The 23,376-nt window shown below is 40.7% G+C and overlaps 1 protein-coding gene across 2 annotated transcripts; it reads left to right on the top strand.

Moving 5' to 3' along the window:
• Positions 1-2,486: 2,486 nt before the first annotated feature.
• Positions 2,487-21,810, top strand: COX14 (cytochrome c oxidase assembly factor COX14). 2 transcript variants are annotated; one of them, XM_069230683.1, is made up of 2 exons: positions 2,487-2,618; positions 21,323-21,810. In XM_069230683.1, the coding sequence occupies exon 2, from the start codon at positions 21,332-21,334 to the stop codon at positions 21,506-21,508; it is 177 nt and encodes a 58-aa protein (XP_069086784.1). In that variant the 5' UTR covers positions 2,487-2,618; positions 21,323-21,331; the 3' UTR covers positions 21,509-21,810. The 2 variants fall into 2 exon arrangements, with proteins under 2 accessions (XP_069086784.1, XP_069086785.1); XM_069230684.1 differs by lacking the exon at positions 2,487-2,618 and adding an exon at positions 9,329-9,433.
• The last annotated feature ends 1,566 nt before the right edge of the window (positions 21,811-23,376 follow it).

Below are 23,376 nucleotides of genomic sequence, written 5' to 3'. Positions count from 1 at the left end.
TCGCACAACAAGGAACAGTGTGACGGGTGAAGTCCCTTTTGAAATGATAAGAGGAAGAAGGGCTGGGACAAAAAAATTTCCAGCATGGATGAGAACAATGTTGGATAATTGTCTGGTTGATGGAAAGGCTGGTGATAAGAATTGGGACGTTGAGAGAAAGTATGACGAAAGCAAAAGTGGTTGGTCTTGTATGAGTGGTGCAAACAGGATCTGTAAAGGTGATTGGGTAAAAGTAAAGGCCAAGTGGGTATGTGGAAGAAGTTTCGGGGTCCGTTCAAAGTGAGAGAGGTGCATCGTTTTTTTTGTAATTCTGGATAACGGTGAGAGGTGGAACTTGAGGAAGGTGGCTAAATATGGTGATGCAAATTCTGTATAGATGGGAGAAAAGGATAGTTCTGCAAATGTTCAGAGTAGTAATGATGAGTATGGCTGCATTAGTTATATGTTGATGGATGATGAGTCGTTGACTCATAAAAATGCTGATAGTAGTGGTGCTGAAGGGAATGGTGGTTGTGTAAGAGAGAGAGAAGACGGAGAGTCTGCACTATTGCGAAGAACTCAAAGAAATCACAGAACCCATGTTTATTTGAAAGACTATGTAAGGCAATACTGTTTTACATACTGTTGTTTTAGCCACTGATCGTAAGGTAATCCTGGTTTACATGTCAGTGTGTTAGGGTTTGTTAGTGTTAAAGTTCTATTGTTCAACTCTCATTATTTAATGTTTTTTTTTGTTAGTTTTTTTGTTTCTGGGGTATTTTTTTCTTTTCTTTTGTTGTTTAAAGGGGAAAGATGTGTTGTAATGGTTTGTACTGCCGAATGTGGAATTCAGAGTGTCGGTGGGCGCGGTGTTCTGTTTCCAGACTGCGGCTCTACTGGCTGGTGAAGGGAAGCCGGACGTCGCCGTATCTCCAGCAATAAAGTTTTCTTTTTCGCATTTATGCTGTGGAAGTTATTCTGGAAATTCAGCAGTGATGCTGACTAGGGCATGTATTTCAGCGTCTATCGTCCGATATCACAGCTCCTATTACAGTGGGTATCATCACTTCTCCCAGCAACTGCACAGTGGCGACTCGGAGGTCGCCCTGTTCAGAGATTTTCCAGCACTACATAAGTCAACATTGGGCATCCATCTCGTGTGCAGAGCAAGGGGTGATTGTGGTAAAAACTAATGCACATAGACCAGTTTTTTGGCTGCTCGTCTAAATCACTCAGGCATCATCGGTAATGGCATCAGACAGACAAAGGTACCGTACTAGCAGCATCATCTCCCCGAAGTGGAATCGCCTCTTCCTTCTCTAATGTATACCCCAAATACAGGCTAAGGCAATCAGTTTGACAGAAGCCTGCGTCCTTGGGATCCAGCTAGTTATGAGGTACTAACTTACAGTATCCACAAAGCACTGGAGTTCTGTGGGCACGTTATGTTTTTTTTGTTTTTTTAAATGATCTCAATAATGTAGCTGGCTGCTTGTATTTTCGCTTCCGATCTAACTTTTGCTAAACGCCTCTACTACAACTCAAAATCGCCTATCATCATACGTTCTGCACTCAATTCCTCATTCTGTTCCATGACGTACGCTTTTTACAAAATTTTCGTTCACTTAAACTCAGTTTGTCTCCTGGTAATAAAAAAATAAAAGACCAAAAGCTAGTTTTTGTCAATTGCCAAAATATCACTGAAATGAGATCATCACTTACCTCATTTTATGGTCTACGTCTATTGGCAAGTAACTAAGGTTATGTACTTATTGTGTTTCACGAAAAGAAAAATGCACTTTCATTACCCACATTGCTGTACCAAGAAGGAAGAATAATACGTGCTTTTTACCAATACAGGCGTACTTAGAAAATATTAAAACTGCTCGGGGATTATGGTGCTATGAGGAATGCGACCTGTGTGTGGGTGCCATAGGGACAAACCTAGCCAGCCACGCTATAATCGTTTGACACACCACGGAGAAGTTAACTAGTGGGATAGCGCAAAACCAACCATTTTTAATAAATCCTATACATTCCACATGAGCGTCTGAAAACTGACATCTCGTATCCTCCCGAGCCACGCCCCAAATAGCTGTCACCGACCAAAGCACTAGAGACGTGAATAGCAGTGAAATAGCCCCACTCGGCGGGCAGCCGAAACCAACCTTCGCCCCATTCCACACTATCCCGCCTTCCCTTTCTTCTCGGCTCCCTCCTCCCACTGCTCCTTCTTGCCTTCCAACCAACAAAGCAGTCGTTAGCAGCCTCCTTTTGTCTATCCAGCCCACTACAGGTTATATTGAGTCCTGACTAACACCTTGAAGCGGACGTTCCCGAACCCAAACAAGCTGAGAACTGGGCAGTATCCGCCGACTGTTTGGAAAACTGCTTGATAGAGTAGGCATCCACAGCCAATCAGCACTTCGTATTTCTGCTTAGCGCACTAGCATTGGCCGATGAGCCACAATGCTCCAATCCTAAATCACCGCATGGAAGAGCACTTCCGGGAGAGCCTAGAATGTGTTCAGCTGTGGGATTGGTTGTTATGCGACCCGGAAGTCGTAATGTTATGGGCAAATGACTTTCGCTAGAAGATCAACGACGGAGACATTAAGCTGACTTCAGGAACTAAAGGTGTAAGTAGTACACATGCGGATATTTTATGTAATTTGGTCTTTCTGCATTGTATTTGTATAACGCTTACTATACCTGACGAGGCGTCGAAATTGTGGGGCATGGAGGCTGTACAGTGCCATGATGCTGTGTTTGGTTGGTGTTGTGTGCACTCTAGGTAATGCCTATTCGTTTTCGTATAATGCCCAAGTCTTGATGGAAAATAAGAATCGGAGAACTAAGTAATCAGAAAACCCAATCTGTTTTGTGAGTTGTATTTAGGAGGACTACAAGCGTAGGGGTGGGGCAGAATAAAGCTGTTGCTTGTTCTGTGTCAGTACCAGCAGGCATGCCACCTTTTCCAGAGGAAGATACCTGGCGTTTGTTCGTGTTTTTAAAATTCTACAAAGGTCGAGTGCAATACAATTTTAACATGACTTTTCTAATTTTGTTTACATTAATTATAAGCCAAGGCTCCTTTAGAAAGCAGTGGGCGCATTTTGAAGTGCTTTCTTCTCCGCACTTTTCAAAGTATGTACTGATAATGAAAAAAATACCGTCTCTATGTGATTTTCTTAAGTTTTATTTACCGGCCAGGATGGCCATGCCAGTAAAAAATTGGCCAGGTGCCAACCCTGGTCTCAATGAGTGATGACGTCTCACTCCGAGGCATTCTTTTACAAAGTACTATTTTGCAGTGCGTGGCTTATATCGGCTAACACAACCCAGCTCTTCAAATTACAAATGCTTGAGGCACCAAGTATTCAGATTGCTTACTTGTAGCCTTCTATGGTTTCTGTATATGAGTGACATTCTACTGCCAAATGTGTGACATTTCAAGTGACACTTTCTTGTGAGTAAAACAAAGCAATAATGTCCTGTAAAGAGATAAATATCAGAAAAGACCCCTGTTTGAGCAAAGATTATTGAATGCCGATTTCAGACAGCTTTCTAAAGATGCAACACCCTCTGCCAAGTGCTGTACTCCGCTATATCTCAGAGCGCTGCTATGCTCGGATTTGTTCGCCCTGGGACAGAGCAAAGTGTTTTCTTCCAGTCTGGGAAGTTGCAGGGGGAAACTAATGTCCAAAACTTCACAGCCCAGAGTATGCTGCCAGCCCGAACAGTAGAAATGTAAGCCTAATATTGAAGATCAGATATTCTAAATGAGGAAACAAGAGCTAGAGCTCACACTGTGACAGTCGTGGGCAGCACAGCAAGTTTGACAGTTGCTGAGTACCGGCGATCTCTCTGAAAGCAGCAGTTGCGCGTATCGGTAGTTAGCTTCTTTATGCATGATATAGAATTTTAGTGCAGTGACTGGAAACTAACACTAACCAGCAATGCTTGGTTCTTGGCAGGGCTTCCAAGAAAGGCACTGTACACCCTGGATAACATGGAATCATCTGGTAACTTGATGGGAGGGGTGCTGTATGCTCTATAGAATTTGTAAACCCTGCATTCAGTTTATCCCCTCGAGTGCTAAAGACGAGATGGCCTCATCCGTAGTACCATTTGAGCTGGCTGTGCTGAGGACAAGACCATGCTGTTCTTAGCACTTAAATGGCTATGCTTGGCAGAATCTTAAATGCACTGGCACTTGCCTTTGAAACTCAAGACTGGTGAAGAGGAAAGTTTGTAATGATTGGGCTATCCCTCGCATCAATATATATTTAGTTTAAGTCTTAGATACAGGTTTTAGCTGTCTACTGTTAAATGACCTTTCTGTACAACACCAATAAGAGTGGGTTTTCTATCAGCACATTGCTTAGCATTGGTTCGCTTTAATGTCACTTGTTGTAATGGCATGTATTCTCCTGTGGTAAATATTGGTAATCCCTTTATTTTCGTTGCAACACTTCGCGTTGTGACATCCCCGTACAACAGCTGGTGGCAACTGCCGTTTCCAATAGACGCGCAAGGGGATTGCCATGACTACAGAACTCAGCATTACCAACCTTCGATATCACATGAAGGCCACCAAAAAATACAGGGTACAACATATCCCCTTTCCTTCATACTGAAAACAAAAACAATAAAAAAAAAAACCCACTATACATTTGTATTAAAAAGGCAACATGAACATACTGCTAAAGGAACATCAGTTAGGTTCAAAATAATGTTCAAGGTTATGGATTCTGCACAAAATAAATAGCTATTCCTACAGATCAAAAACAGACATAACGTCAGTACATGAATAAAGCACCTACCAAAATAGTATAACTACATGGCGTAGTCATTTAAACACCTCAGTAACTTCCTCTCCCTTGAAGGTCTTTGACTCGCATGGCTCCCAAAGTCATCTCTTGTAATGCTACCTCCAGAGTCATCTTCTTCTAATACATTATTTCCCCTCTCATTACCCAGGATAGATCTATCCAACAATTCTTGATCATGAACTAAAATATAACCACTGCACATATCTTTTTAAGCATCTTTACAATCTTTCTTCTCTTGTTCTGTGTTGAATGAACCAAATTTCGCTATCCTGCGCAAATTCCATCTCTGACCATTGGTTAAAACTACATGCCAATTATGCACTTCTTTAACTTGAAAGAGTCCCCAAAATTTACTCAAACCACTTCTAAAGCGCCCTGCCTTTATTTTGACCCAATCTCCAGGACTGATTTTCCCTTTGTTATTGTTTACATTCTCAGGTTTAACATAATGCTCAATCCCCACAATCAGATCTCTTACCCTTGACATTGTCAACTTGGAAACAGGTTTCCTTCCTCTCATCACGTAAAATGGCACTTTCTTTGTGGTAGTATTTTCTGTAGTACGGTAGGCCCACACTAAATCAGAAATGGTTTCTTCAACATCCACATCATTCGCCAAAGCCAATAGTAGAGTCGCTTTTACCATACGATTAGCCCTCTCTACAGTGCCATTGGTTTGTGGATTATAAAGTGCTGTAAAAGAGTGCCAAATGCCACACTTATTCAAAAAGCTTCTCATTTATTGAGATGCTAACTGAGTGCCGTTGTCAGTTACGAGCACCACAGGACACCCTTCTTCTCTAAAAACATTATCTAAAACTCATATGGTCATTTTTGTAGTAATTTCTGGCATTAATTTTACTGTCAACCACCTAGAATGGACGCCAACTAGTACCAAACCAAAACGTTTGTGATGTCTGATCCCTGCCATGGGACCAATGAAATCCAGGCAAACTGTATGCCATGCTTCACGTGGATCACAAATACTGCTTGCAACATTCTGTGGTCCCACTTTCAACCTCTTCTCACACTCTTTGCATTCTACACACCGTTCAATCCACATTACAGCCTCTTCATCCATACCTGGCCACCAAAACCCGATCCGCAATCTTTTTTTAGTCAGAGACTGACCGAGGTGCCCCTCATGAGCAATGCTAAACAATCTCTTTCATAGAGCAATGGGTGGAACAAACCTTTCACCACGCATTATGATCCACCCAGCTACTATGGACATTTCCTCTAACACCTTGTTGAAAGAACAGAGAGCACCTGACAGGGTACTTTCCCTCCTTGGCCGCTTTTCTATCAACACTTGTACTTCCTTCAAAACATCTTCTTCCATGGCTCGAGACCATTCTGATTTATTGATGACACCGCAACTCTAACATATCACATCCTGAACACTGGCCACCACTCCTTCTCTTTCACCCTTGTGTACATCTTTCTCATCTACTTTTTCCCATTTCAAAGGCAGGTGAGACAAACAATCTGCTTGTGTGTTCTTCCACCCTGGGATGTATTCAATTATGAAATTGTAGTCTTGCAGTATTGATGCTAACCTCATAAACCTTGCTGATCCCTTGCCTGCACCACCGGGAGACAAAATCTTAAGCAAAGGTTTATGATCAGTACGAAGAGTAATCTTGTTTCCCCACACATATGTTCTATAATACTCTATGCTCCAAACAGCTGCCAGTGTTTCCTTTTCAATTACAGAGTAATGTTGTTCTGTGGCAGTTAAGGAGCGTGAGGCAAATGCAACAGTTCTTTCTGAAGAATCCAACTTCTGAGATAAAACAGCCCCAATACCCACATCACTGGCATCCACCATAACAATTACTTCTTTGTTTACATCAAAAGGTGCCAATATCCCAGCCTCACATATTTCTTTCTTAATGTTAGTAAAACACTTTTGTTGACCTTCACCCCACACATATGCCACCCCCTTCCTCATAAGTACTTTAAGGTTTTCAGTTTTACTTGCAAAATTCTCTACAAACTTCAAATAATATTAAATTAAGCCTAAGACAGATCTTAATTGATCCCTACTTTGAGGTATTGGCGCTGATTTGATTGCTTCAAGCAAATCCCTTTTAGGTCTTACCCCTTCGAAACGACAAGATATGCCGTAAATACTCCACTTCTGTTAAAAGGAAAGAACACTTTTCTTTGCGTAAAGTCAAACCAAACTCAGCTAACCTGCTCAGTGCCTCCTTTAAAGGCCTGTTGTGGCTACATACTGTCTCCAAAGACCAAAATGTAATCTTAAAAACCAATAACATTCTCTACGCCTTTGGATACTCCATTCACTGTTCTTTGGAAGACACTGGCCGCAGATGACAAACCAAATGGCATTCTCTTGAACTGAAAAGTGCCTTCCATGGTAACAAGTACTGTTAATGGTTTAGAAGAAACATCAAGCCCAGTCTGGTGATATGCATGTCGCAAGTCTAATTTGGAAAAATACTGCCCCGTCCCCTCTTCAGCAAAATAATTAATTCATTGATATTTGGTAATGGGAAAGTGTCTGCAATTACATTCTGATTTAAACTCTTTAAATCCACACAGAAATGCAACTTGCCATATGCTTTCTCTGTGATAACCGGAGATATCCATGCTGACATTTCTACTGGTTCAATAATGCCATTGATCAACAACTCCATCTAACATTTCCTTACCTTTACCTCTTATCTTAATGGGAACCTTTCTAACCTTATGTTAAACAGGTACCGCTCCCTGTTTTAACTTTATTTTGTGTACATACCCTTTCAGTTGTCCAAGTTCTTCTTTAAACACTTGCTGAGCCCCTTTTAAAATGTCATCATTTGATAGCTCCTCCACAACCATAACTTGTTCTACAGCATGAGGATCATTTTTTATGTGCAAATCATACTGGTGAACCCACCCCAAAATTAGCGGTCCTGACTCTGCCACATAAACTTTGCCATTCACACATCTATTTTTGAATTGAATAACCGTATCCATATATCCTAGAATACTTATTTGTTCTCCCTGATAACTTCCCGGGCTGATATCTCTGGGTAATAATCTTACATTGGGCCACTCCTTCTTAAACAAATCCTAAGGAATGATGGTGTACAGTGACCCTGAATCCACCATTAACTCTTAGGTCCTGCCCTTGATAGTGAATGTCGCACTAGGTCTCTTTATCTTTTTACTTTCACTGTCATTGCCCGTTATAACATGAACCTGACCTTTGCTATGTTCATTAACACATAAGACCCTATCACTGTTGCACAATATTCATCTGCAACAGCAGCAACCTTGTTTTTACCTATCTCTTTACTCATTTTGGCAAAATGGCCTTTACGACCACAATGTCTACATTCCTTTTCTATGGCATAAAATGTCTTTGACTTGGAAGTATGATATGTACTGCCACGCTTTCCACATATTCTACTACTGATTTTATTGTCATAGTTTCTATTATCCTGGAAAGATCTTCCTCTGAAGTTCCCTTTGTTTGCAATAGCTACGTCTTCATCAACTTTGTCCACTGTTGACATTCCATCCGCCCCTTTAATACATCCCTTATCATCTCTTCGTTCCATTTCCTTCATGCAATATTCAGACTCTTCAGCTATTTTCGCAGTTTCAATGGCGTCCTTGAGAGAAGGATTCTTTGCACCCCACAAGTGTTCTTGTGTTTTTCTACTTCTGCACTGAACTATAAGCTGGTCTCTTATCATCTTTTCTGTCATTGCTCCAAATCTGCATTTAAGGGCTAATATGCGAAGTCTCATTACTGAGTCATCTATAGATTCACCGACTCTCTGGGGTTGAGTGTAAAATTTGTTCCTTCTCATCACCACATTAGTCTCTTTAGCAATCCTTATTTCCAGTCTCTTGCATGCTTCCAAATATACATTCTCCAACGGTTGTCCATCATTATCCAAGTCCATGGGAAGATATTAAAAATGTGCTGGCCCTCCTTTCCTAGGGTACTCAAAAGGATGGCTCGTTTCCTACTTGGCCTAAATGCTTGACCATCGATTGCCTCCAAATAATTGTCAAACATTTCCACCCATTCACCCCATTCAATAGGTGGAACTCCAGATTGCGAAAGAAAACAAGGAGGTGGTGCTATTGTGGTGATATCCATGTTATAATATCACTAACACACAATACAAAATGTAAAAAAAAAAAATATATTCCTTTCTTTACTTTGTGTCAGTAATTAAATATCTAATTCTAGCATTAAAAAAAAAATATATATATATATATATAGCCATCCACTTGTTTATTAAGTTATTACTGCTTGTGACCATCATGCACACACAAAAACCACCACAGAAGAAATCACACAGCTGAAAGAAATCAACATCTCTGTTGAGTGTTACTTTGTTGAACCACCTCACCTTTAAGAAACAAATGGTCTTTCCTGTAAACAAGGCTTGAATAACTTCCCCTTTAAGACAGCTTCCCTTTAACAAGGCTTATCATGTAGTTGATCTCTTGGCCTTTCCTTTAAACAAGGCTTGAACAACTTCCCCTTTAAGACAGATTCCCTTTAGCAAGGCTTATCGCGTAGTTGATCTCTTCCCCTTCGACAACTCGGACACACACAACTTGAGCTTCGCTCTCCGAAAGGTTTTAGGGTGAGTTCATAAAACTCCAACACATATATTGGGTAATATCATACACAGCATCACTACATTTATCGTAAAGGTGAATAGCAGCGGGTTCTTCTCCACACGTGAAGAGTTGCAACTTATGTTTATCTGTCGCTCTTCGTCAAAATAATGTTGTAATGGCATGGATTCTCACGCGGTAAATATCGGAAATCTCTTCATTTTCGCAGCAACACTTCACGTCGTGGCATCCCCGTACAACAGCTAGAGGTAACTGCTGTTCACACTAGCTGTGCAAGAGGGTTGCCATGACTACAGAACTCGGCATTACCAACCTTCCATATCACACGAAGGACCATAATAAATACAGGGTACAAAATCACTTTAATTTGCTTGTTTCTTATTCAGTGGCTTTCCTTCCTCTTGTGTCTTTCACTCCTCTGGAGCATAAATACTTAATCGTCTATGGTTTCCTTTCATGGCTGACATCAAGGAACGACTTTTTCATGTTTCAGCACTGCCTGTGCTTTCTTGCCCCCCACGCTCCACCATCCAACCCTGTCTTGCTCCGCTCTTTTTGTCTCCCCACAACACCTCTCAGCTCCCCAGTTGCTCTCAGCTGCTCAGTGGCATTGAGTTGCTCCCCATTCTGCTTATTGTCTTTTCTGTATGGTTTGGTACCTGCAATTTTCTTCCGGGTACTCCTTTTTCTACTATGTGCCTTTTCATTTTTTCTAATTTACCATTCTAAGACGGGCATCTGTCTTCTTAGAACGCTGAATTAAAAATAAACAGAAAAAGGGGTGCTGCAATTTCATGATGCATGCATGGTGATGCGTGCACACATATACAGCTTCACGCTTAGGTGGCCATATTAAGAGCACACAATTACCACCACATTGTCATGATGTACACGTACAGGTGTGGAGATGCATGTGCTTGTATACATGATTGTTCCCAAGCTTTTAGGTCGAGCTTACCAGGCAGGAAAGCTGTCTGGTTGCAAAACATTTTTTTATTGTCTTGGTGAGAGCTTATCTGAACTTGTAGCTCACTTACTGCTTACCATTGTTTCGATTAATGGTCACTCATTTGCTTGCTATCTTATTTGGTGGGTTTCCATTTCGCAGCTTTTCAATCTTGTGTTTGGCCCGCCCCTGGAATATAGCTTCATAACCATCTCCCTTACTGGCTGTTTTCTATACAGTCTACTGCTGACTTTTAGTGAAGCTTTTTTCTTTTTAGCGTAAGCACTCATAAGAGTATGTGTGTCCCAGCTATATCCCTTGTGTGCTTCTCTCCCTGCACTGTGTTCCTCTCTGTTACCTGTGTGCTTCTCTGCCCCCGCTCCTAAAGTTTCGCTTTCTTTCGCCCATGTTTATTCTCTCCACCAACCCATGCTTGTGTTGCTATCTCTCATCTGTGTTCTTCTCTGCTTCCCTCTGCTCACCACTCAATTGAAACATTAAAAAAATACCTCAGATTGTTAAATTAAAAAGAGAAAAATGTGTCCGCATTGTTTTGTAGGTGCATGAGTGATGCTTCTCGTGTTTTCTTTTGTCTTTAGCCACGCTGCACAGCATTGCAATGCTGTACACCATTACCAAATATAATTGAAAGTCCATAGTAGCTCCCAAAGGCAAGATCTACTAGCTTTGTTGATAATTAATTGTTTTTGATATGCAATTTAGCATCAACATTAATCTTTGGCAAAGCCAAAAGGTCAACTAATGGCTTTGAAAAGGGAGACCTATTGGCTTTGCCAATGATTGGTGTGTGTATCTGTGCCTTGAGAAGCACTTCTTATAATTAGACTGCCATGTACTACACCTGGGTCTTCATTACGGAACTTAATCCCTTCTAGGAGTTGTCATCTTAATTTGCTTTAATTCAGTCAGTTGAACCATAAGTGCCTATAACTATGAATTTTCCAGAAATGCCCAGGACTGGAAACATGGGATCATTCCAACTTAAGTGGGAACCCTAGTGCTGTTTGTTTCATTATCTCACAAGCCAAGTTTGTATATGCTACTGGTGATGTGAAGGGCTCCAAGTAACCTAAGCACACCATCAGGTCCGTATAAGTATATTGTGTTGGTTATTTATACAGCCTTTTTAAACCAATAGTCCACCACCATTACTGAAAAGCTTTCCTGAATTTTAACAAGTAGGAAGGCCAAAGGAAGGCGATTCCAGGGTACAACAGTGGCCACTAGCTCCCAGTTTTGCATGTTTAAACTTCTGGATTGACAAACGGCTCTGATGCACGAAGTGCAGAATGTGGCAAGGACAGCAGCCCGTATACTTTGAACTTTATTATTTTCAGCCAAACCGGCCATAACATTATTACATAATGCGATTTAAAACACAATAGTTTTAATAAAAGTTCACAGATAATTCTTAGTCACTTCACATTAAAAACAATAGAGTACTATCAACAGTCATTAAGAAAACCTCTTTAGCTACCAAAATGCAAGGTGTCCACCCACCTTTACATTGGAAGAACAACAAGAGGAAGAGGTGCTTTCAAAAATCAAAGTCTACTTATTGGTACGCCCCACATACAGTGGTGATGCATTTAAAAAGGGCCGTACGACACATTTGAGGCGACAGGCTTATATCTTTAAAGGCATAGATGCCAAGAATGCTTCAGCCCCCAGTTGGACTGTTTCTTTGTGTATTTAAGTAAACTTTTAAAAAGTGCTTAAGTGCAAATTACTTTATGCTAAACCCAAGCTAAGGTATTTGTTAAAAGGTGTACCAAGGGTCATTATTCTGACAACCAAAAAAGAAGCACAGTTCCAAAGTTTCTTGTAACATTTAGTGGGTGCCAAGCCTCGGCTGGAGAGATTTAATAAGCATCAAACAAGCAGTTGGCCCAGCAACAGCTTTGTGAGCATTGTCTATCTAGTTGCATTGTTTTTCTGCTCTTAGTTTCTAAGCTGCATCGATGTAAGATGAAGCAACCAGAACAATATTTATTTCGTCAGATCTCATACAAAGAGCCTCAGCCTCGTTGCACTGATTGATACATTTTATGAAGAGTGGGCGTAGATATTGCTTATGGAGTTATAGCATAAGGTGACACAGCAGGAGGAAGTGGGATAATGCTTCTCGGTTACCCAAGGAACACAAGTCGTGTTCTGTCCCCTCTTCATATACAGTTACATACTAGAGTATGTCTGGGATTATGAATGGTTTTGTGATCGAAGCAGATTGGCTTTAAATCACATTTTGGGTGAGTTGGAGATGAAGGTCAGAAGCTTCTGGAAGATTTAAATATGACGCATTACACTAATCGATTCTGCCTGGTATGAATGCACAGATAATGAAAACATTGTGAGGGAAAGAACAGATTAAAATCCTCATCAGTATATACAGTTGAAAAAAGCAAAGAGAAGACAATCTCATTGATTTGTGTAGCCATGACCAGGCGTGAATCTAACTTAACTTCCAGGTTTTTCATTCTTGTTATGAAGCTCGGTCATTCACCAAGGGAGAAAGACCAGAACTATGTGCTATCTAAGGGGATTGTAGACCAAATAGAAACAAGATTGTAGACAAAAGAGAAACACGATTTGTTACGGTGGAATTCGTTGATAGTCATCCAGTTTTCTACAGCATGATACAAGTATGAATATGTATATGGCAAGACTTTATATTTTTAGTCATTTAGCAAAAAACATGCATCACCACTGTACATCAAAAACAAAAAACTCAAGGGACTGAATCAGGTGCACCAGCAGGGTCACATAGAGATTGAAAAGTACCAGGGATAAAACTGATCCTTGGACTAAACGACAGGTTAGTGGATAAATTAGACAGTGAGTAACTTGCCTGTAAAACATGTTGTGTTCGGTTGGACACAAAATAAGTAAAACAAGTAAATGGCACACCATGAATGCCGATGTCTTCCAGTCTTTGGGCTTCAGGACATGGTGGCGCATGTTGTTGAACTTCACAACTATGTCTGTTATCGAGGGCCATCCTTAATACAACCAGTGTAGCCACGAACACAGTCTCAGTACTGCAGCTAGGATGAAATCCTGGCTACATTGGGTGTACTTTAAAATGATTTTCAACATTATTGTGTAGTTGAAGATAAACTCTCTTCTTCAGTAATTTAGAGGGATAGGGCTGCTGAGAGATAGACCAATAGTTGGTCAATATGCCTCAGTCCTGTGTGGTTTTTTTGAGACTTGATGCCAGGGTCGATATTTTGCCATAGGCCAGTGATGCATGATCATCTTTTTGACTCTGGTGCGCTGCATAAGGAACCTGCTTGTAGGCAAGCCTGCTGATAAAATATTCTCTGATGGCCTACTGGCAGCAATTACCGGCTAACGAGGAGAAATGATGCACTTGAGTTGTAGGAAGAGAAGACACACAATGAAAACTGAGATAACCGTGGCCCCTTCCCACTGATGTATAGTGACAGCATTTTTAGCATAAATGAGCCGGCAAATGTTTTGCATCTATCATCTGACATCGTGTCTGCTTTACAAACTGGGGATTTGTCTTAACTAATTATAGAGAACATAGCCGCTGGCATGTTGTTAATGTATTAATAGTAGCCATGAATTGTTGACATTGTAACAAGCAGAGGGAAAATAATCCCTCCACCAACCATGTTTTCATCTCTTTAAGCTCCGATTTGTACCCTGTTTTTTAACCAAATTTTCAGGTATAATTGGGCTTTATTAAGACTACTTTATCATCAATAGTATTGAAGGGGTTGGTATAGACAGAAAATGTATTTGAGTGTCGACAGTCCTGGGACCCTTGTACAATTGGCTAAAGGTGGGTAAGCTTCCAACAGAAACTGCCTTTCATTTTCGCTAGTTATGAACTTTACTGGAATTGCATAATTGGGTCATCTCCCATTTATACAGCCATGTCAAGTAAATAGCGAAGTGGTCAGTATAGGGCAGAGCAATTGGGATTTCTGTGACATAGTGTGGAAAATTAATCCAGACAATATCCAGAGTGACCTTGTTGGTAGGTGAGTAGGTTTTACAGCTTATTGATAGGAAACAACTCAGTGTAGTAGATAAGAGAGTACTTGAGAAATGGACATTTAGATAATCTAGCCATGTCAGTTGTGTTATTGGCAGTTTGCAACAGATGTTCAGCAAGTAGGTTATTTACTGCCAGTTGAATTCACAGTGGGATTTGGGTTGGGTGTGAAGTCAGAAAAAATATACAAGCAGTCATGGAACCGGACCTGGATTGCCAATTGGGATTCATTTTAGTGTGCTACAGTTAAAACCCCGTTTATGAATGTGATTAGAAAAAACGCCTAAGTTGTTCCTGAACACAAGGGGCCTGATTACGACCTTGGCGGAGGGGATTACTCCGTCCCAAATGTGACTGATATCCCGTCTGCCGTATTGCAAGTTCCATAAGATATAATGTAACTTGTAATACAGCGGGGGGATATCCGTTACATTTGGGATGGAGTAATCCCCTCCACCAAGGTCGTAATCAGTCCCAAAGTCTTTTAGGATCGATCCAGTTACTCGTGAACCATGTCTTAGCTAGACACAAAATGTACAAATTATGTCGGATGATAAAATTGTGGATATTGTGACAGTGGTGACTGAAGAACGCCCTTTAATTAACATACCTGTTATTACCTGCGAGCAGGCTGGGTAATTAGCAGTGAAGATTGTTGTTTTTTTTTATTTTATTTTTTTAGTGAAATTTGCTTATATATGTTTTGAACATTACAGAACATTTAATATCATATTACAGTTCCCATTAGTTGTACAGTTGTGGATAATTATGTTAATATAAAAAGAGCAAAGTCCAAGGGAAACTACTATTAATAAATAACGCTACATAATTTGTTCTCTGTCTATACAAACTCTTATGCATAAGTCGGTCATTTCTTGGACCCAGCAGGTTTAGTAATGTGTTCATGGTCAAAATCAAGTAAACTATTTGAACTGCTAAGTAAGGCAACAGGTGGATGGGTGAGGGGAGGTTTGGAAGGAAGCACATGTGCAGCAACCTTTGATGAACCGAGCAGGGACTCGAGTAACTTGAGAGTGAGAAGGAAGCATAGCAATATAAGAAGTAGAGCTCTTAGTGAAGGTGGCATGTCTAACACTCAAATTAATGGAATTAATGTCTGGGTTCTAATGTTATGTCTGTTGGTTAAGAGGTGAGGCTGGCTTGCCGAACGAGCATACATAGGCCCTTTCAATTGCTCAAGTAGGAAGTCCCAATTTTCTGTGAGGGGGTATTTGCGAAGTTGTCTGCTGATTTCATTGTTAGGTGGGAAAAATCAGGTTCTCATTTTGTAGCATCACAGTACTGTGCTGATTTTGTAAACACTATTTTTTAAAACATTTCAGTAAAGCAAAATATTTGTTACAATCAGCTTATTTCCAGGGACATCAACATTTATCATGGGATTCTCATTAACATGTCACATACCTGCATTGTCTATAGTTCATTCCCACCTCCGCAGCATCAAAAGTATTCTTAAATTTCCCTCCTTTCCCCCTTGATTGAATGTGCAAAACGTCAGAATCTTTCTTCACCAGGTACTGTCTAAGAGGATCCCAGATATGCCTGGGCTGGATATGGGTGGGTATAGCTATTTAGGAAATATTGTGGAGAAAAGAGTTCTGGTATCTCAGATATGTCTGCATGCACCAAATATACCATTACCTGCCTCCAATCTCACTCAACTTTTTTCCTTGGCACCAAGATGGAATTTGTGGATGGTGTGGCTATTAGTTGTTTTATGGAGACCCGGGAGACAGTAAGGATGGTGAATTTGGTGCCAACAATGACTTATCAGTGGTGATTTGCATACATAATTTGGGCCTGAGATAAGCGCCAACTATGAAACATTTTTTCTACACAGAACCAAGCAGGGACAAGGGAGGGTCTACTCATGAGTTCCATAAATGTTTCAGGGAACCAGATATCACCTGCACCCTATTGGAACGTAAAGGTGGGGTGAGGCTCATCTAGGGTTTCCAGTCTGCCAAGTCAGACTGTCCCACACACAAGATCTTGGAATGTTTCAGAAATCCATGCTCAAGATGTAATTGTAATTTTACTTATGTAGTGCTTACTACCCCTGATGATACGTCAGAGCACTTTTCGGCAAGTGTTACGTTACTCCGGAACCCAAAAGGATTAGTATATGGAAATATGAGTTCATAAAACAGAGACCCATAAGCATCTAATCAACCAACTTGTATAACAAAAAAGCTATGCAATGACATATAAACATGTTAGGCAGAACTAATATAAATATATATTTAACCGTAAGTAATATATACATTTGCTTTGATCAAACCTAAAGAGTTTCTACATATTTCAAAAACCATAGTCATACATATTTGTAGAAAGATTACACATATCTAGATGTATACATTTAATCAAATAAAAATGTTTACATGCACAGGAATATGCTGTACTTGTTTGAGTATGAAGGAAAGAGCAAATTCTTGAGTAGTCTTCTGAAGATAAGATAGTTATTCAAGGATCTTATATTTGGTGTAATGAATTCCATAGTTTGGCTGCTTAAACAGAGAAAGTTGTGCCACCTATTGTCTTTTTCTTGTATGGTGGGGTTTTGAGGCAAGGTCCAATCCTAAGCAGAGGTTCCTTTGTTGGATGTGGTGGTGTCAGGAACTCAAGCATGCAAAGACAATCAGCATTGAAAATGCTTTTGCTGAAACCTGTCAAAAAAGAGCCACTTGACGTGGTGCAGAGATTGTAAGAGCAGGAGCGCTAGGACTTGAATATGCTTACACAGGGATGGAGTTATTACTGACGTAGGCTGTTGTCTCACACCAGGGCCTGCCTGGTGAAATTATGAAAAAGTTCACCATGCTACAAGATGACTTACTAAGCTAAAATCTCCAGAGCAGCCATGTGGAGCAGGAGGCAGAAGTAATATATATGTATAGACTTTCTTCATGCTGCCATCCCACATGCAAGTGACAGGGAACCAGGAGGTGTCATTTTTTGGTTTCTGTAGTAGAGAAGGAATTTACATAATACTGGTCTGTTCTCAGGTGCAAGGTGATCATTTAGGACTAGAACTGTGTGAACTCAGTCACCGAGTCAGCATCTTTCAGCATCACATCAGTGGAGCAACTGAGCTGCTTAAAATTGGCATCCCTGTAGTCTACAGTAATGTGGTCTTGTGCACATAGAGGAATGATGGTGGAAATGTTTGTAATGGACATAAACACACTGCTGTGTTCCAGTATGTTACACTTATCAGTTTGTGTCCCCATGTTAACTCAAGGGCAATCTATAATAATGAATGGGCATTCTTCATAGGCAGGCCTCGAGAAATCTACTCGCTATGGTGGATTCAGATTTTATGAGGTTGAGCTGTATTTTGGACCTACTCGCACATTCTGGCGAGTTGATAAAGAACAGGAGTTCTATTCACTGAGAAAGTGAAGGAGCACTAAAGATGCATTTAAATCTTGTTTTTTATCCTTTCACATTTGCTCTGTGTTCAGATATAGAGGTCAGAGGACAGTTTACTTCTCTAGCGGCAGAGTTCTAGGATTTTGTAAAGAGAACTGTCCGACCTGCTGTACAAAGAGTGTGAAATTAAAGGCTGTAGGGTGTCAGATTTTTCCAAATACACATTTAAATAGCTATTAAGTCAACTGTACAAAAATGTCAAAATATACTTCAGTAGCTTTTTTTCCTCTGTGTGATTGGAAAAAAAAAAAGATTTTGATAGGGTGAAAGCAAACCAAAACACTTATCTAGGTGATGTGCAAATGATAAATATGTTTCCTGAAACCTAATTTTCACAGATGATTGTTAATACACTATTTAGTTTTATCTGTAAATCTGCAAATTAGTATGAATGTTTTTAGCCATTTCAATGGGAAATATACTGTCTGTAAATGACAGTGTGCTACCACATCATGATTTAGTAATATATTTATCAAAATTGAGTGTTTAAACATGAACTAAGAAACACTCCTTCCCCTGTCCTGATGGCAATGCTCTCAGTAAACTAAGAGGCAGGTCAAGGATCATGTGTACCCTATATGTGGGCTAGATTCTTATTATACGTGGAGCAAAAGTTTAGTCTACTTATTCAAACAGAGGAGTATTTTGTTTGTACAGCGGAAATGCTTAACTCCCATATTTGAAGGTGCACTCATGCGAGAATGAAGAAAAAGGCTGCTCTGTAAAATAAAATATTTGCCTAGGATCACGCAATTTTAGACCAGTTTACGGGTCAAGTACATTTCAGTTAGGTCTGGTGGATGTTTCAAGTTACTTGACCTGCAGCTCTAGTAACATTTCTATTACTTTTAGGCATTAAAGTGGCATCAAAGCAAGGAGGATAAATTGCATATTAAGAAAGAGGTACCTAATGCCCTTGTTGAACCATTGTTTGATTATTCCTCTTCTCATGTACTTAAAGAAAAAAAATTAAAGAAAGTTAGAATGTTCGGTTCCATTGAAAAGTTCAGAGCCCCAATCTGTGTGTAGCATTGAAAAGCAAGAAGTCTTAGCAGCTGGGTGTGGAAAGGGTAGGTATAGTGCAGAAGTTCAGAAAACTGCATAGAAGAACAATTGACAAATCAGCTGAAACTACGCTGGATTGAAGGCAGATCATTATGTTCTCTATGATTCTGAGACCAAAGGGTGTGGGTTATGTTCTGGCACAGACGTTATCAAAATGCAATCCATGAGGCCAGTTCAGTGAGGACATTTTGATATATAACCATGTCTGACGTAGTGTTAAGAAGGCTCCAGGAAAATGGACTTGTGTTCCACTGAGACAAGTGAATTCTTAAAGCCCTGACTAGAATTCTCCAGACACAAATTCACAAATACTTGGTTCTGGGAGGCTCGCAGAAAGTGAATAATATGAATGTGGTGTTAGTACCTCAGAATGTCTCTAAAGTGAGAAGGTTCCTAAACCTGACCTGCTAATGTGAGGAAATGAATGCTCAAGCTTATCACTCTTGCAATCGCCTTTAAGGATATCCACAAGACAAGTCTGAGTGGGCGTGAGCTGAGATATACTAAAGAGCATTTCAGGCAATCCGTGATGCTCTCTTCGGTGACTCTATCATGACATATTTTGCCCGCAGACAGTGAAGCCTTTGGTGAATACTAGTTCGGTTAGCATTGATTCAGGAACTTGGGTAGGGACATTGCATGTGTCAATCAAGTTCCCACACCTGCAGAGCAGCAGTACTTACTAATCGAGAATGAAATATATTGAATTATTTTTAGGAGTCAGCATGTCCATTTGTATGTTTATGAATATCGGTGTTATTCTCCATTACACGCCATTCATACTGCTTATCCTGAGGGCCTGGGACTCATCCTGCATTGTAAGATGAATGCTCCAGCTGCAGGGGTATTAGTGCAGAAGGCCAGAAGCGGACAATCCTGCTGGGTAGCTGTCATTGCAGCTAAGGCTAGTAACATTGAAAGAATGCAGTAAATCTGAGGTGGCTAACAAGTTTGTGAGACTAGCAGTTGAGGTTGCAACAATCAAGAGACTCTAGGCGGATCAACAATGATATTTGCACAATTCATTGTGAGTGTTTACAAGTAGAGATGGTTACCTCCAAAGAGAAAAAAGAGGATAATTCTCCTAGAGAACAACCAGCATAGAGTGATGGAATCCATGAAAGACATGTAATTTTAATGAACTTCCTAAAGGTTCTCTCTGTACCTATTAAAGGGCTGCTGCTCGGAGTGTCTATATTGTAATGTCAAGATCACACTATTAGAATGCTTTCCAGCGATTTGATGTAAGCCACCAAGCAGTAGTGAAAATTAAAAGAAGAATGTGAGGGTTGGTCTGCTTGCAGAAGTGGTTGCCATGTTGGAACATTTGATTTCCAAGCAATAAGGAACCAGTTAAAGAGAAACAACAATACCCATTCTTACAAATAATGTAGCACGAGGCAGTGAGAGAAAGAGTATTGAGGTAGCAGCCGTCGTAGTAGATGAATTCTCCAAGTATTTGGGACTAAACAGCAGCCTCCTCTCTGGCAAAATGGAATAGATGTTGGCCACAAAAGTGTTCCCTCATGAGTTATAAAAATGGACAATAGCCCACCTTTCCATTGAAGGAAGTTCCATGGGTATCTCAGGACTCTCGGTAATAACTACAGCTGATTGTGTGTCACTGATCTCAGGCCAGTGAAGTGGTGGAACACTCCTCAAAATTGCGGAAAATAAATTTGTGGGCATTGTAGACTTTGTTTCGGCTTGGATACTGATACAATATAGGTACACCCTGCATTCTTCAACAAGGTGTACAAAAGTGACCATATTATTGTGCTACCCTTTGGGTGAACCATGTCCTATCGTCAAACATGTATTTGTTTGATTTGTGAAGCCTCATAAGTAGAGAGGATTGGAAAAGAATTTGAGTGGAGGGTAAGGAAAAGAAGAAAAATTACAATTAGTAATGAGGGAACACCCTTAATATTGGAAATGTGGCCTGGTAATCTCGTACTAATCAGTAATGGAAAGGAAGGTCACCATGGTGATGACTGCATGAGTTATCACCATAGCTACTCTAAGTATGTGCATTTAAATGCCGGAGGGGAATGATGGCGTGTTTGGAGTGAAAGTGGGAACTGCAGTGATCTTGAGGGTGGGATAACCATCTGCAACCACACTCTCACCCTTCAGTGACCCTTCATATCACTATCCAGTCAGAGAAGGGTTTAACAAGTAAATGTATTGTACTCGGCCTGCTTCGTGGATACACAGTTGGGGCGAAGATGGATGTTGTGAATCAATTTATTAGGAGGATGCCTGTTATACTGTGACTTGGGTGGGGTTACAAGACGAGAGGTGTGTGCAGAAGGGATTAAGGAACATTCAGTGGGAAGGTTCAGTGCTGTGCTTATTATCTAGATGTCTTTTGGTTTTCAGGGAGCAGCGATGCCGTCTACGAAGCGCCTGGCAGACCTTGGGTACAAGGCCTTCTCCGGCTCAATGATGCTACTTACACTGTACGGCGGGTACTTGTGCAGTGTGCGTGCATACCGCTATTTCCAGCGCAGAGAAACGCTCAAAGAGGCTGCTGAGACCCAGACCAGTGAGATCCTGAAGGATTAGATGTGGCTGTGGCACCTACCATCCCTCTTGAAGGACCATCAAACTCTGATGTGGCCCGGCTCATACCATCGTACCGGATGTCACCTTAGCCCAAACTCCCAGACCTGACGGAGCCACCTGCCATCGGCCCTCATGTCTCATGCTGCCTGATGGTCTCTTGGCCCTCAGCAGTGGAAGGCCTCTCTGGGACACTGGCAGCCTTCTTCCTACTGATAAACTCTCTTCTGAGAAAATGTTGTTATGGTGATTAAATGTGCACAGAGTAGTCGTATTAAAAATAAAGGGAGCTTATTTGCACTGATGATTTTATTGAGCTGGAATTAACTTGTCTTTTACTTAAAAATAGTACCCATGTTCAAAGAGAGAAGCTTTACACATTGTGTAGTAAGTGAACAGGCCCCACGTGACTGTACAGCCAGGGTATGTTTTTTTAATGTCTCTTATGAAGTTCTTTCTGGCCATCGTTGGTGTAGATACAGTTTTTTGCATTGTACGCTGAAAGCAACATAGCTGAGCACCTGTATGATATACAACTTTACATTCTTAAGCAAATTGACGTGGGCACTGTAGAAAACGTATTAATTTGAGGCTTAATTAAAACACATAGCAAAGAATCTGTGTCACTTCCATGCAAATATGTTGCAGACACTTAAGGCAGCTGTATTGAACAAAATGGCAAGTCCTTGGGTAGAGTGTAATCCTGAGACTATTTCACTGAAGGCCCGACGTTCAGGATCAGTTCTGAACTGCTGATGCAAGCACATGGTTGGCCCAAACTGGTGTTTTCTGACATGGTGTTGGCCATCTTTCGAGTAATCTTAATGTATAAATGATTTCCTTCTCATGATCCTTTAGGGATTTTGGCCTGGACTACGTTCGTATGATTGCCACCTTACTTCATGTCACCATGAACCATGTTTCCATTCTTGGGTTTTTCTGCTACAAATTATGGTGAAGATATCGAGACCGATTTTAGAGGTGAGAATGAGAGAGAAAAAACAGTGCCAGAACCCGAGCTGGTAATTGGGCCCACTAGGCAGATAGTGTGCTTAATTGAAGAACTAATATAAGGGAAAAGGGTAGATGCTGGTGATCAAACTAAAATGTAATAATAGAAAAAAACAGATACCGGATGTTGGGGCTGTCTAGTGTAACACATGAGTAATAGAGAACTCCAAAAAAGGTCGTTTTTGTAGGAGAATATCCACCAGTGACGCTTTATCTCTGATCCTCATGAGTGTCGCACTTATAACTTGCAGATCTCCGATGCACGCACAGGAAAAAAGTGGGTAGCGATGAGAGAAGATCTGTTCTGGTTGGATCTGGTCTGGTGTTGCTTGTGTACCTGTTCAAAGGGGATATGGCTTAGCACTTCAAGTCGGACTAGTAGTCTCAGTAATACCACACAGAAGATAAAAAAAAGAAATTCAATATTCCCAGAGTAAGTAGAAATGGTTGATAGTAATGGACACATTTTCATTCGTTGCTTTATTGCTGTCCTACCGTCACAACTGAAATCCCACTCTGTTAATTTGTTCGTGTTCAGGCGATTTTCCAGTCTTCCATATTCTTTGTGTGCTTCATTTAGGATGTCTGTGAAAGTAGCCAAGCAAAATTGATCTCCCTTAACCTACTTCTGTGCACGTATGTTTGAATCTGCTCCAGAGGATTTGTAATTCCTGCCCTGGTGCTGGTTTCCCCCGTTCGGTTTCTGCTGCTCCTACCCTACAGTAATTGTCCCAGGGTGGTTCCTAATGGGAGAAATCCGTGTCCCTGAGTGAAGTAGCTACCTAGTTCTTAATTGGAAGAAGAGTAGATTATCCCATGAAATCTGTGCCTAGTAGAGATCCCGTTCACAATACGGCACA

Source organism: Pleurodeles waltl, chromosome 4_2 (assembly GCF_031143425.1).
Source record: "Pleurodeles waltl isolate 20211129_DDA chromosome 4_2, aPleWal1.hap1.20221129, whole genome shotgun sequence".
NCBI lineage: Eukaryota > Metazoa > Chordata > Amphibia > Caudata > Salamandridae > Pleurodeles > Pleurodeles waltl.
Note: the sequence above shows the minus strand (reverse complement) of the source record. Positions and strands in the feature narration are given on the sequence as shown.